Source organism: Haliaeetus albicilla, chromosome 12, assembly GCF_947461875.1.
Source record: "Haliaeetus albicilla chromosome 12, bHalAlb1.1, whole genome shotgun sequence".
Taxonomy (NCBI): domain Eukaryota; kingdom Metazoa; phylum Chordata; class Aves; order Accipitriformes; family Accipitridae; genus Haliaeetus; species Haliaeetus albicilla.
Genome location: NC_091494.1, coordinates 36118448 through 36132621, shown reverse-complemented (window position 1 = coordinate 36132621; position 14174 = coordinate 36118448). Strand labels below are relative to the sequence as shown.

Below are 14174 nucleotides of genomic sequence, written 5' to 3'. Positions count from 1 at the left end.
TGGGCTCTGGGCTGCTGGGGGTCCCTGTGCAGTTGCTGCTGGGTCCCTTCTCCTGCAGGGAACAACCTGGGAGCCCTGCAGTTCCCCATGGCTCTGCCTTGGAGCTGCCACCTCCATCCCCTCCACACGTGGTGGCTCTCGGCAGGGCTGTCTTCACCTGACAGTGCCAAGAGCCATCCCTGGATAGGGCATTCTAGGGACAGGAGGTCTCACCCGGGTCCCCCAGTGTCCCCTTCCTGGAGCTTCCCTGCTCCCATGTGTTCACCCAGGCCCTTCAAACCCACCAAACAATAAACAAGGAGTTGGGACCCCAGCAGGTGGAAGCACAGCCCTGGCCCTTGTACTCCCAGTGGGCTCTCACCAGCAGTAGCAGGCAGCGGAGTGGCAGGGACACCGAGGTGCAGGGCACATGGCCGGGCTCTCCAGCTTGCTCCCTCCCCAGCAGCCAAACTGCTGTGTCTGCAGTGGACGTTTTGCCATGTGGGGCTGGAGTGGACTGCGAGTTCCTGGTTCATGCCTGCTCCTGGCACCTCGGGCATTTTGGTTCCTTAAACAGAGCTTCAGAGAAACAACTCTCCTCCAGAGCTTTCTGGGGGGATGCTGGTGAAGCTGGTTGTGCCATGAAATGCAGGATGTGGCGTAGCCCCGAGGAGGATGGAGGTTGCTACGCTGCTCTCCCTGATGTGGCTGCTGATGTCAGCCATCCCATGGGACACAAGCACATGTAAGGAGCAGGGTTTCTGCAGGGTTTCAGCTGTGTGCAAGTGTCTGCTTTTTGAAGATGCAGAACCTGGAGAATAATAGGAACAATGAAAAAAGGAGCCCATGGTGCAGCTGGGTGTGATGTGAGCTTTGCTCTCAGGCTGAGGGTGGAAAGTTGCTGAAGTTGGGGAGACAGTTGTGGAAGGACACTGTTCCCTGGCTCTCACTTAGCTGGAGATGGGTATTTGGTTGCACTGGGCAGGGCTGGCAGGGCTGAGAGCTCCTCTCCCTGCACCAAGACTTAGCCGGGCCATGGTGGAGCAGGCGCCCGTGTGGCCCCCCGTCACCCCATGTCCTCCCCAGACATGCTGCAGCATGTCCCCACACATCAGCGTCAGCAGCCACCAGCACCCCGGGCAGTGCTGGCAGCCCAAGGAGAGAGCAGGTGGACACACAGACAGGCACTTGCAAGATACCCAGGCTTTATTGCAAAATTGTCTTCAGTTGGCAGCTCCAGCTCAGCAAGGGCAGGCTGTCTGTGCCCCAAACCCTCCCCTCTCCAGTGCAGGGGCTGCCAGGTGGGACCAAAGATTCACAGGGAGAGAAGCACCCAAATCCTAGCACCTCCCGGCGTGGGGTGGCCGTGACGGGTGGCGCAGCCCTGGCAGGGCAAGGGGCAAGGGGGAAGGAGGGCATCCCTGCGGTTCCAAGGTGGTCAGGGCGGGTGGGCAGCCCGGTGCCCTGGTGCTGCCAGCTGCCTCAGAGAGCCGCAGGTTTTCTCGGTCACGGCCCCTGCGCCGGCTCCTCACCCAGGCAGCCCCGCATGCCAGGGCCAGCGCGACAAACACCTTCACGCTGAGGAATAGCATCAGATAGGTGATGCTGAGCTGGGACCTGTGTAGGAGAAAGGAGATGATGCTAGAGCAATAAGGATGGGGACTGGGGCACTTGCATGTCTGCCAGCTGCCCCGCTTGCCCCCGGGATGCTCCTTGGGGCTGCTGCAACCGGAGGGACCCAGGGCTGGGGGATGCATGCAGGGGAAAAGGTGTCTTAGGGCAGGGGATGCTGTTGGGGGCCTGCCCAGACCCTGAGCCCTGACTCACAGCACTGGAGGGTCCTCACAGCCCGTGGGGTACAGGCGGCTGGTGGTCAATGGGCTCACGTCGCTGCCCTCAGTTGTGGTTGAAACAGCTGAGAGAAAAACAGTCAGAACAAAGTAGACACCCCCCGACACCCCGTCCTGCCCCCTGCGCAGGGGGTCTCTCCCCCAAAACTTTGGCCACAGATGTGGAGGTGGGGGTCTCCAGGCAATGCACTGGGAACTGAGGAGGAGGAGGAAGAAAAAGGGGGGTTTTACTGGGAGGAACTGGGACCCCCCAAGGGACAGGCTTGTGGAAGCAGAGATGCTGAACGGGAGTGAGGGAGATGCTCTGCTCTGCACGAAGCTCTGTACAGCCTCCATCCCTTGTCCAAATTTGCACTGGGGCCATCTCGAGCGGGTCTCAGTGCCTGCAAGGAGCTTGTTCCTGCTTTGACAACCCTGGTGTTCCCCTGGCTGGGGTGGCCCTGTCCCCAGCGCTCTGACCCAAGTGACAGGCTCCATTGCACACCCCTGCTTTGCTCCCAGCCTGGCTTTACCTGTGGAGATCATCACTTCGGTGATGTGCTGCGGGCTGAACTCCCGGCTCTTCATCACCCTGCAGAAGTACCAGCCGGCATCCTCCGGCTTGACACTGCCCAGTGTCATCATGAATGAGCATCCCAAGTAGTTGTCCCTGATGGACACCCTGCCCTGCGTCACCGTCACCTCCGAGCCGTTGGTTTGGGCAATGTAGGTGAAGCAAAATGAGAGGCAGGCCCGCCGGCACCAGTGCTTGGAGTAGAGCTTGTAGCCCAGTTTGTAGCTGCAGGACACTGTCAGCGAGCCACCCTGCTCAGCCGTCATCTGCGCAAGGCCCATCACCACCCAGCTGCCTGTGGGGGACAGGGAGAGGTTCTGCAATCACGTACCAGCATTGCCTCTGGGAACCAGGAGGGATCTGAGCCCGGGATGCTCGGGAGCAGCCTGTCCCGAGGGAGGGTCCCGCCGCTGCATCAGGGAGCAGTGCTGAGATGAGATGTCCCCAGTCATTAAAAAAAGAGCCTCCGTCAAGCGTGTGTGTTATTAAATGAGCAAAAAGCCATATTACCAGGGTTCATATGACAACAATATAAGCATATCTTGGAGATCACCCACTGTAGCTGTCTGCTAACCAGAAGAAAAGGTCGGTATCAGCTGGGCTCTTGCCATGACCATGGTGGGCTTCCTGGGCTGGCTTGGTCCCAGCCTCTCCGCAGGTCTGCCAGAGCCTGTGCGATGGGAACCGCCTGACCTGTGCTCCTGGGTCTCACCTGGGAAAAGGGTCCAAACCAGGAAAATCCTCATTTTCCAGCTTCTCGCTCCTGATGCGGAATTTTCCCTGTGGTTATTGACAAAGCACTCTGTGGGATGGAGCCAGGTTCACACACACCTGGGCATCCCAGGAGTTTCCCAAACCTTTCTGTTGTTGCTTCCCTGGGCAGTGTTTACGCACAGACTCTGGATGTCTTTTTTAAAGGCGGTTGCTTCCTCCCCTTTGCCAGGGACCGTGACTCACGCTGGGGGTGTCTCATGAGAAAGACGCTCTGCTTTTGCTCTGAACCCGCTGCTGGTTCCCAGCAAGATGCCAAAATGCAGCGGGTTCCTCTGCTGTGATGCCTGTTCCAGCAGGGAACACAGCCCCTTCCCTGTGCACAAAGCCCGAAGGGCTTCAGGGGGCTTTGCAGGGGAGCTGGGCCAGATCTGGGGTCTGGGGACTGGGGTAGAGTGAATGCAGATCAGCCCCTGTGGATGGATGGTTGGGACCACTGGGATGTGATGGACTGGGATAATGGACTGGCTTGATGGACAGCCATCCCCACTGCACTGCTGCTCCCCGGCTCCTGAGCCGGCTGCCAGTGTGAGCTGGGCTGCTTTTGTTTGTCTTTGCAAGCAGAAGTATCTCATTTCCCCCCCCCAAAACGCCTTTTCTGGCACAGCCGTGGGTTTTGAGTGACAACATTTTTTTTCTCCTGAAATTAAATGTTTCCACAGGAAGTTTCAGAAACCCAAACACAAAAAGCAAAGCCACTTTCCAGGCAACTGCTTTGCTGACCGCTCTCTTCCTCAATCCTTCTTGGAAAGAGCAGAAAATACCAACTGCCGATGCTGCCGAAGGCTGAGGCAGCTCTTTCCCCCCATGCCCTGCCCAACCCGTGCCCCCTGCCACAGCAAGAGGAAGCTCCGAGTTTTCCTTCTGATCATCAAGTAACCCCATTCATTCCCGGCTCAGTGAACCGGCTGATGGGCTGTGAGACAAATCGCTGCAAATAACAGCAAGATCTAAACTCAGGAAGTGGCTGGAGATTGCAAACCTGCTTTCTGTTGAAAAGCCTTCCTGGTAAGGGCGAGCAGCCAGGGCTCCAGCCACCTCCCCAGCCGCTCTCATCTTCCTTGCTTTGAGTGTCAGTTCCCATTGCCCCCTCCTAACACAGCCCCAGCAGTACTGGGGTGCCCTGGGGACCCCCAAAGGGGATGGTGGCAACAGAGCAGCTCTGTGGGTGCACCAGATTGTCCCCCTCTCCCCTCCAGACTGAGCCCGTGCAGAGGAATTACTTTATTGGATTTATCTGAACCCAAAGCAATATATTTGCTGCTGAGCTGGGAAAACATCCCGCTTCTTAGCTTGTGCAGGAATCAGGGATGTGGTTTCTTGCCAGCAGAGAGGAGTGGGTCAGTCTGCCAAAGCAACACAGGGGCAAGGGGGTCTCTGGGTCCCACAGGCCAGGGAATGGTTCCAGCTTGGCCTTGGGCTCCAGTATCATGGGCAGAGGCTGTCACGCTGCCAAGACGCCACAGTGATGGGACAGCAGCGGCCGCCTCCTGCAATGCTCCTTTGCCTTTTCTGCTGCAGCAAGGACGTCCCCAGGGGTGATCATAAGGACATCCCCAGGGGTAGCACCGCAGGGATCCTCTGCCCACAAGGGATGCTCCCCTAGGACAAGTAGAAAACCTCTTCTCCCAGGAAATGTTGGCTCGGTGTCTCCATCACCTCCTCCTGACACAGTGTTTGTGTAGATACCAGTGTCCCCTGGCTCAGGGTCCTGCTCCGTACCACTGCGACCACCCTGGTGAGGGGACAGCATGTCCCCGCAGCTGTGGGACACAGCTGGGCGGTGTGGGGGCTGCCCAGAGCAAGCAGCCGTGCTGCGTGGCCCCTGCCCACGCTGCCTGCACTGCCCACGCTGCCTGCACCAGGGGCCCTCACCTCTGCCAGGTCCAGCTTGTTGTCATAGATGGGGCCATGGCCCGGCTTTGTGGTGATGCCCAGCTCGTGGGGGGCAACGGGGGCTTTGCTGTGAGGGGGCAGTGTGCCAGAAAGAAGAGACACAGGGGCAGGTTTTCTGTGTCACTGGGAGCAGGAGCTCCCCACAGCCCCATGCCCAGAGTGGGTTTGTCCCCCAGGTCCTGGGATGGGCACCAGGGTGTGCCTGGGACGGGGCACGCGTGGGCACTGTTACCTTCCCTCCTCCTGCACAGGATGCGGTGGAGTCTGGTGGAGCCGGCAGCAGCCGGGAGGGAGAGCAGGACCGTGGTGGGCACTAGGGTGCTCAGGGCTGGAGGTGAGGGGAGAGGAGTGGGGCTGCTTCTCTCTATCACAAGGCTGGGGCTTTGCTTTTGCAGTGCCCTGCGTGCCGGTGCCCTCCCGCAGCCCCTCTGCAGCCAGCTGTGCGGTGAGATGCAAAGTGGGGGCAATGGCCTGGGACCCCACTGCATAACCCCCAAATGCCCAGGCTGATGGGTGAAGACCCTGCGTGTCCCTGTGAGCCCCCTCCCAGCACATGCTCCTGCCCTGCTGGCATCCTTGAGGGACACAACCTGCCTGTGCCTGCCTGCCCACCTGCCTCTCCGGGCCATGTCTCCCATGGCAAGACATGTCTCTCCACCCGCTGTGAACCAGAGGTTTCCCTGAGGCCCATGGGGTTGGATCCACCCCTTTTCCTTGTGTAGAAACTCAGTGTTATATCATTTGGCAGGAGCTCCCTGGTCTCAGTGCTGGGGCTCAGCGTTAGTGCTCGCTGCTGCCTGTAGCCGGCAGCTCTGCCATCCTGCCTGTGCCATGATTGGTGCCAGGACCCCCAAAAACAGGACAGGGCTGGACCCTGCACTGGGCTCCAGCATGCTCTGTCTGCATCTGCGAGCATCCCCTCAAGAAACCAACCTGTCACCCCTCCAAACTTCTGCCACTGGTTTATACTGGGTCCCAGGGGCTCTATCCTGCATCACTGCCTCCTCCCAGGTCCCTGCTGGCCCACAAGCCAGCGTCTGGTCCTGGCCAGCAAAACCTCCAGCCAGACAGACACCAGGGCTTACCTGGGACCACCCTCAGACACCGGCTCCATCAGGTCCCTGCTCGTCCTCTTGACCCCATACCAGTAACTCCCAGCATCTTCCTCGGAGAGGTTCTCCACAATGAGCAGGATCACACAGAAGACATGGCTGTCCTGGATGGAGACCCAGCCGTGCTGCCGGGGAGCTTCCCTGCCTGCCACCCCCACCACCTTGCAGCAGGAGTCCTGGCTGCCCCCCAGCACCAGTATTTTTTGTAGCCCTCGTAGCCCCGGGGCTACCAGCAGTGGAGGGAGAGGGTCAATTTTGTATCTCAGGTATGACCATGCTGGGGCTCAGGGGAAAATTGGGAGCATGCCTGCATCACTGGAGCTGATCCAGCCAGTGGCTCTCCCCATGATCCCGCTCCCCATTTGGCAATGGATCTTCTTGCAGATGACGAGGCGTGGGTTGTCCTAGGGACCTCCTGTGGCCCATGGCAGGGCAGGGATGGAGCCAAGCTTCCCCCAGCTTGAGCTCCAGCTTGGCCGCCCGCTGCCCAGGCTGCCACTGCAGGGCTGTCCGCAGGTCCTTTCTGCAGCATCTCCCCACTTCTTTTTCTTTCTGTCCTTGTGGTTTTCCTTCCTCTTTCTAAAACTGCTGTGTATGTTTCCATTTCGCAGCAGGGTGATTATATTTGGGTAGATGACGAGACCTACCCAAACAGGGGCTTTTCCTTCCGCAGCTCCTCCACCCAGCGTATGCAGCTGAAATCCTGATGTCTACACAGGAGGCTGGGCTGGGGGGAGCAGAATGGGACCCCCTGCAGCCAGGCTCCCCCAGGACCTTCCCTCCACCCCACCCTGCCCTTCAGCCCTTTTGCTCTGTGCAGAGACACGCAGGAAAGGGAACAAGGTGCCAGGTGGAAATAAAGAAGCGGAACTTTGAGGGTTGTGTGGGAACAGGGGTGACTGCATTTGCCGCAGCACCACCTCCTTCCTGGCCACCTCGGAGTCACCAGGGCCGGGAAGGGATGGAGGTCACGTCTCTGACCATACACTGACCTTCCCTTCCTCCCCATGTGCTCCTTATTGCTAAGCACAAGAACCGAGGAGGATGAGAAGGGAATGCCGGCATCCCCTGGTCCCCCGCAGCCTGGACCGGAGATGCTGGGCTTTTAACCCCTGATTGAAGGATATTTTAAACACATCCCAAACCTTCTGATCTCCTCTCATTTAATAACCTCATGGCAGGGTGGGGATAAACAATGCTGCTCGCCCGGTGGTGTGCACGTCACACTGCGGGACCCCGTGGCACGCTGGGGTCCTCAGTCTCATGCAGTACAGAGGGGACAGGGGCTGCTTCTGTGGGATACAGGGAATCTCAATGGGAGAGGCAGACAGAGCTCGGGCAGCAGTGGGGAAACACAACCTGGATGGTGGGAGAGCTGCAGGGAATGACCGTTCTCGGACACGGGGCTTTCTGGCAGCGAGGGACCAAGTGCGGAGCCACTCAGCGCGTGTTCATGTAGATCGGCTGCAGTTCTGGAGCTCTGGAAACTGAAACTTTGTCTCCTTTTTCAAAGTCCTGAAATGGTGGAGAAATGCAAAGATTTGGGGCACTTTGCAGGTCCGCCTACGCTAGAGCACTAAAAGCTCGAGTCTACATAATGCCTGTTCCTGCTGGGTTTGTGAGCTGCTGCCTGGGACAGGCTGTTAAAGGGAAGGGAAAGGCTGGTGTGGGGAAAGGAGTGTGACCCCAAAGCAGGGCAGCTCCTCCTCTCTGCACCCCAAAGCAAGGTGCAGCTCCTCCTTGCCACAGGGCTGGGGACAAGGAGCACCCATGGGGTAACTTGCTGTGCACCCGTGGAGCTGCCCCAGCCCCTTTTACCTGCCACTTGGCCGGGCTGTTCTCATAGTCATCCTCAGGCGAGCTGAGTTCCATGTTTATGTAGATGTTATTGGAAGCGTCTGCTCGCTCCCAGCTTGCAGTGACCTGGAGGGCATGAGGTGTGTTGAGGACAAGGGGGACTCCAGGCAGTGGCTCCTTCATGGTGGAGCCATCACAAGACCCCTGTCCCATCACCCTCCCACCCACGGTACCTGGAGGTCCTCCTTGGACCTCTTCCACTCCATGGCCTGGGCTGCTGGGGGAAGAGCAAGAGAAATGGCTCAGACAAATACGGAGCTCCCTTTGCTGAAGGAGAGCATTTTGGGGGTTCCTGAGCCCTTCCCCATGGGTGTCACATCAGCTCCTGTGTAACCTCAGGTCTGGCCTGACTTTGCCAAGAGTACCCTGGACTGTGGGGCTCAGCAGGTTGGGGTCCTGGGGAGGGCTCCAGCCCCTTTCACTCCAAGTCCTGCTCACCCCTGGGACAGGAGTGGGAGGGCAGTGTGTGGTGCGCTGGGGTGGGGGGACAGGTTCTAGGGAGCAGTGTGGGGACCCCCGCAGCCACCCTACAGAGGAGAACCACAGCTTGGGCCCCCAGATCACTTGTACCTCCACTCCTCTCTAGCAATGCTCTTCTCATCCTGCAGCAGATGATGATGCCCAAAACCAGCACCAGCGCAGCACAGGATGTCAGGACCAGGACAAGCAGGTTTGGGGTGCTAGGAGGGAAGAAAAGGCTGTTACTGCCCTTCTGCACTGCTGCCTCCATGGCCCTGTGGCCTGGGGAGGGCTTTCGTGCTTGTATTTGGCATGACCCCAGGGGCTATGAGACTCCGTGGGCTGGCAAGGATGTTCCAAGGATTTCTCCCAAGTTTCCTGGCCAGGGATCCGTGCATGGGTACATGCCATGTCTGGCCAAATTGGCATGAGTGAGTTGCACAGATTCATCCCCCACCTCCATGGACAAGTGCCCAGATGCAGCACACACCTGCCTGGGGTGTTGGGGTGCCCCGCAGCCCTGTGGGACCTGGGCAAAGGCTCTGGGAGCCCCAACCAGTACAGCCCTACAGCATGCAGGGGTACAGCAGCCTCCTTAGCATCACATTTTGCTTCCTCCAGAGATGCCCCGCTGGCCCCAAAGCCCTGTGGCAGGCTGGATGCTGCATCCTCGGGCTGCCTGGTCCTTGGGCTAGGAAAGGTCCCTCTCCTCCTCGGTAGCCCTGGCACTCACCCAGCCTGCAGGCTTCTGACTTTTGGCGTGGATGTGGTGTTTTCCACCTCCAGGACAGTCCATGGGAAGGTGGGAGCAGATGTGGCCTCTTCCCCCTGTGTCGTGTGGAAGTCATAGTGTGTTGTCTTGGGCACTGTGGTATAAACAAATGGGAAGCAAAGCACTGTGGTGCATGTTACCTGGTCCTGGGCTGTAGCTGAGGTTGGTGACTGGGGGGTTCAGGGCCCCAGAGGCTGGTGGTGGGGACGTGATGGGGGTGGCTGGGAAACACCAAGCATGGCCCCAGAGGGGCTGCATGCACCACGGGAGCAAGGTGGGGGATGCTGGGGCATCACTGAAGAAAACTGGGACGGGGAGGGCTTCCATCCCTGGCTCTCCCCGTCCTCCCTCCTAAGCCTCCCCTCTCTCCATTCCCTCTGCCCTACCAGCCTCCATCAAAGCAGAACAGCCACACCAGGTGCTTACCTGGGAGAACAGACACCACAACGGGAAACATGGGGTCGTACCAGGCTACCTGGATCCCACACCAGTACTGATCCCCATCCTCCATGCTCAGGTTCGCCATGGTCACCACGAACACGTGCCGAGTGGGGTCGTCTTGCAGGGACACCCTGTCCCCCCTTGCCTTATCTCCGGGGGCCGTAGTCTGAACAAGGATGGAGCAGGAAAACCAGCTGCTGCCCCTGCACCAGTACTTATTGGCATCCACCAGCTTCGGCTCGTACTCGCAGGGTACCTCCACGGAGCCCCCAGGGAAGCCGCTCACCTCTGCAGGGCCCCTCAGAGCCCAGCATCCTGCAGGGAAAGAGGCCATGCCAGCCTGCAGGCAAGCACAAGCCCACGCACAAGCCTCCTGCCTGTGCCCAGCCTGCTGCCCATCCCCCTGCCACGGGATCTGCTTTGTGCTACCCCTGGAAAACCTCTCCCACAGCCAGGGGAGGTGGTTTGAGGTGGGGGGAGGCTATGTGGGGCCAGGGGCTGAGGAAGGAGGGAGGGCATGGGGGGAACCACTTGGTCTCTCTTTGCCTCCCTGTGAACGCCCAGTGCCTGGAAAGCCACTTCTGCTTCTGCCAGTGGACTCTCTGAGAAAAGCTGCCCCTCTGGGACGCTGCTGCCCGCCCCAAAGTGTTTCGGTTTCTGTTAAAGCCATCTCTGACAGCAAGCACAAGGTAGGAAGCCCACCCTGCCAGCCCTGCCTGCCCTGCCTGTTGCTCTCATGGCACAGGGGGGACACAGGATTTGCAGGCTCCCTGCAGCCTCCCACAGGGTGTTTTTAGGGCTCTGTGAGTTAGAATAGGTTGCCAAGCTCTATGTGGGATTGAAATAATTAATCAGTTCTTGGCAGAGGGGAAAGTAGGAAAGAAATATATCCATGAGGCATTTCCGTCACTACAGGATGAGGATGTGGATTTTGGAAGGTCGGCACAGCCTCAGTGAGCCCTCACCCACTCCCATTAACACGAGAAGGTCCCGCTCTCACCTGGGAGGAGAATCCAGGTCCAGACCAGGAGATTTGCCCGCATCCCGCTCACCGGGTGGTCGCAGGCTCAGCCGTCGGTCCCCAGAGCTACATGTCCCCAGTAGCGGCCATGCCGGGCTCCAGCCCTTCACCACCGCGGTGCGGCTCCTTGGCTTCCTGCCCCAGCTTCACTTCCCCCAGGGCGTGGGTGTCGCCTCGCTTCTCTAGCTTGGGGAAGCATGTAGGGCTGTTCCTCTGGGCCAGGGAGACCCACACCAACCGCTTCTTTCCAAACTCACTCAGCCTGAGCTGTAACTTTGCCCTTGCCAGCAGCTCTGGCAGCCAGGAAGCCGAGAAGGGGGTCGGAAGTAGGGGGACGGCTTAGGCAAAGACCTCGCGAGGCTAAACTCAGCCTTCACTTTCTGTTTAAGAGTTTCAGGGCTAATGAAAAATTAAGTTCAGCTTTTCAAAGGGGAAAAGCTGATGTCGAAGAGGAGAAATACACTGAGGATGGCCAAATCACTATTGGCCAGCGGCCCGTGCTCTGCTCCCACTGGTACCCATGTGCTGGGCTGCTCTGGGCTGCGCACATGAGGAGCAGCAGCTGGAAGAGCTGGGGTTTAGTTTCCATCTGCCCTGTGCTGCCCAGAGCCAGCCCTGGTGTGACCAGGAGCACTGGTGCCAGGGTGGGAGAGCTGCCCCTCAGCAAGGTGTCACGCACCGGCTCTCCCTGTGGTGGTGTATGGCTGATGGTACACAAGAGCTGCTGACATACAGCACACTGACCTGTGGGATATGGCAGAGGACCGAGCTCTTTGACACACAAACAAGAAGGTGTCAACCCACCTGGGAACCTGTCAGGCAGGAGAGGCAGACACCAAGTTACCCTGCAAGTGTTTTTGCACGCGGACTGGAGAGACGCAAGGAGATGTGCAGGCATCCCTGCCACTGCTCGGCAAAGTGCAGTAAGCCCTTCCCACCATTCCCTCGAGGAAGGAGGAGGACTGGGAGACGCTGCTCAGAGGTGGAGGCTCCAGCTGGAACATGCGCGGGGAAGGCACCTACAAAGGCATTTGCTGGCTGAGGATTTTGAGGGCAGCTCGGTTATCCAAAAGCAGCCAGAAGCACTTGTCAAAAAGCCACTTTGGTAGAGAGGTTGGGGGAATTTTCCAGCCACATCCGTGTTATTGCTGTCAGATAAGAGGTATCATTTCCCTTTCTCTGTTTCAGGTTTGGCTTCTGGGCAGGAGGAGCTGGGAGCCCCGGCACAGACTGGGGGCAGTTCTTCCTCATTGTCACAGTCCTCAGGACTATGTTACCCTCCAGAGAGCTCCTGACTCCATTGCAGTGGCTGAACACAGGGCTCCTGCCTGCCCCTGAGGACACTGCAGGGCTTTACAGCCACCCAGCACTGACGCTACAATTCCCACATGGGGTTTTACCCTGATATTTCTCCTTTCAGCGGTTGGACAAAGGGGCCATGGCTGCAGCAGGGATGCTGGCTGAGGGGCATTGATGAAGGTTTTGCAAAAGGCATGGCTCTGCCTCAGCACCTCAGCCCCAAACCACCTCAGCAGCCTGTGAACATGCTGCTGGAGAGGAAGAGCAAGACAGGAGCAAGCAGGAGTGAAGAGCCCCAGAGCACCAACTCAAGAGGTTCCGTCACGTGAAGGGCTGTGATATTTATCCCAATTAAAGCGAGTGTCAGGTTGAAAGTGATGAAACCAGAAAGGGAGTGAAGCAATTCAGACAGAAACCAATGCAGCAGAGCATGGTGTGGAGCCATGCTGCCTGATCCCTTGCAGAAATGGAGAACCCCTCGTGCAGAGCCTCCACCCCTGACACCCTCCAGCTGGGGCACAGGCATGGGTGCTGGGGTGCTGCAGATACCCTGGGGAGGAATGAATAAATGCAGCCACCTTTAGAGAAGGCTGCAGTGAAGAGCAGAGGAAGGCACTGGGCTCTGCACCAGCATCTCTGTGGGGCAGCTGTGGCTGGGAAGATGCTGTCCTCCCCACCACTGGCAGGGCAAGGGGGTCCTGATGGGGACAACTGGGTCCTGCCCTGCTTTTCTACCGAGACCCTCTCTCTTTAGGCAGCAAGTGGCTCAGGAAACAGAAGGCAAGGCTATTCTGTATGAGTGAGAAGAAACGTTGCCAGAACACTTCTCAGGAAACCCAGTGATGCATCCCGACAGGAACAAATCGGTTTGTCTTTTCATCTCAGCCACACTTGGGGCTGAAGCGAGCACTTGTGTGAGGCTCAGTAGCTGTGTCAGTGAGCAAAGTGGCCCCGGCAGTGGCAGAGCGATCGCTGGTGATGGGAACACGGCAGTGGGAGATGAGCTGACACCTGCGCTCCTGCAGCCCCTGCCCAGTGCCTGCCTGTGGGCAGCATTCCCAGCCCCTGCCCAGCAGTGATGGGACATGGAGCAACACGATCAGACGCTGCTTTTGCCCCGGCTCTGGCGAGATTCTGGGTCGGGGTTTAGTCTCTGGCAGTGGCCTTAAAAAAAAGGCTCAGAGCCCTCCTGGGACTGGCAGTAATTGAATCAATCGGTGTGTGCACCCCCTTGGTGCATGGCCCTGCACCAACAGATCTGCTCTAGCTCCCATCCCACTTTACTGTCCACCACCACAGCTAAGCCTTTCCAGAGTCCTCCTCTGCTCTGGGCTTCAGTGACATTTCCAACCCCTGATTCTGTTATTTAATCTAGGACCTTTGAAAAAGAATCTGGGTGTTTCAGACTGTGCTTTCATGGGCAGCTTTGGCAATTTTGGTGAAATTGTCCTTAGGAGATAAGGCTGAGTAATTGCTAATGCAGCTCCTTTAGTGCTGACTGATTGAGCTCGCACTGTCTGATCTCTCCTTTCCGCTGCCATCTCAGATAACCAAGATAAACCCAGATCATTTCCAGATCTCCTGACTTAGCAAAGCTAGTAAAAGAGAGAAATACTTGCAGACTCCGTGGTGGTGGAGGGTTTACTCTGGGCTGTGCCTTAGGTTGGACTCCTCAGCCAGAAAGGGCTAAAGAGCAGGGATTAGTTATTGCAATGAAATGAAGAAAGAAAAATTCAACAGATTCAGAGGATGACATTCTGACTCCTCCCTAGTTCATGGGGAGGGAATGACTTTGGCAGGGCTCAGATCTCCTCCCAAAAGTATTGTACAGGCAGTCCAGGGAGATACTACAGTGGGTTAATGGAGAACAAGCAGGAGAAAGAGAGGAGTACAGTAAAGCAGAAACTCCAGAGCTGTTATAGCTGTACTTCTCAAGGCAAATAGACAAGTAATGAAGCTATCAGAGATACAGTCTACCAGCAAAGGAGACCAAACAATGGAGCTAAATTGCAGGTTCATTTGAAATCACTCCTGTGTTTGTGGGTCATTTCCTCTGATTTCATTGCTCTGCACTGTTTTCTGCTGGTCAGCGTTTGCTTAGGGCTATAAACTGTTTGCTGGCTTCCAGAAACCTCTGCTGGGGTTGGGGGAGGTGTGTGTGTGG

The 14174-nt window shown here is 57.8% G+C and overlaps 2 protein-coding genes across 3 annotated transcripts; both read right to left on the bottom strand.

The window, feature by feature from the left end:
• Positions 1 to 1184: 1184 nt before the first annotated feature.
• On the bottom strand, positions 1185 to 3910 carry LOC138688318 (protein CD300H-like). Its single transcript, XM_069799624.1, has 4 exons — positions 3095 to 3910; positions 2342 to 2677; positions 1807 to 1894; positions 1185 to 1596 (listed from the first exon to the last, which is right to left on the bottom strand). Exons 1-4 carry the CDS (start codon positions 3126 to 3128, stop codon positions 1320 to 1322), a joined length of 735 nt encoding a protein of 244 aa, XP_069655725.1. The 5' UTR covers positions 3129 to 3910; the 3' UTR covers positions 1185 to 1319.
• A 3397-nt stretch (positions 3911 to 7307) lies between these two features.
• On the bottom strand, positions 7308 to 11131 carry LOC138688317 (CMRF35-like molecule 3). 2 transcript variants are annotated; one of them, XM_069799622.1, is made up of 7 exons: positions 10691 to 11131; positions 9676 to 10005; positions 9211 to 9343; positions 8589 to 8698; positions 8192 to 8235; positions 7980 to 8084; positions 7308 to 7676 (listed from the first exon to the last, which is right to left on the bottom strand). In XM_069799622.1, the coding sequence occupies exons 1-7, from the start codon at positions 10731 to 10733 to the stop codon at positions 7602 to 7604; spliced, it is 840 nt and encodes a 279-aa protein (XP_069655723.1). In that variant the 5' UTR covers positions 10734 to 11131; the 3' UTR covers positions 7308 to 7601. The 2 variants fall into 2 exon arrangements, with proteins under 2 accessions (XP_069655723.1, XP_069655724.1); XM_069799623.1 differs by having other exon boundaries at positions 8192 to 8232; positions 10691 to 11130.
• Positions 11132 to 14174: the final 3043 nt, after the last annotated feature.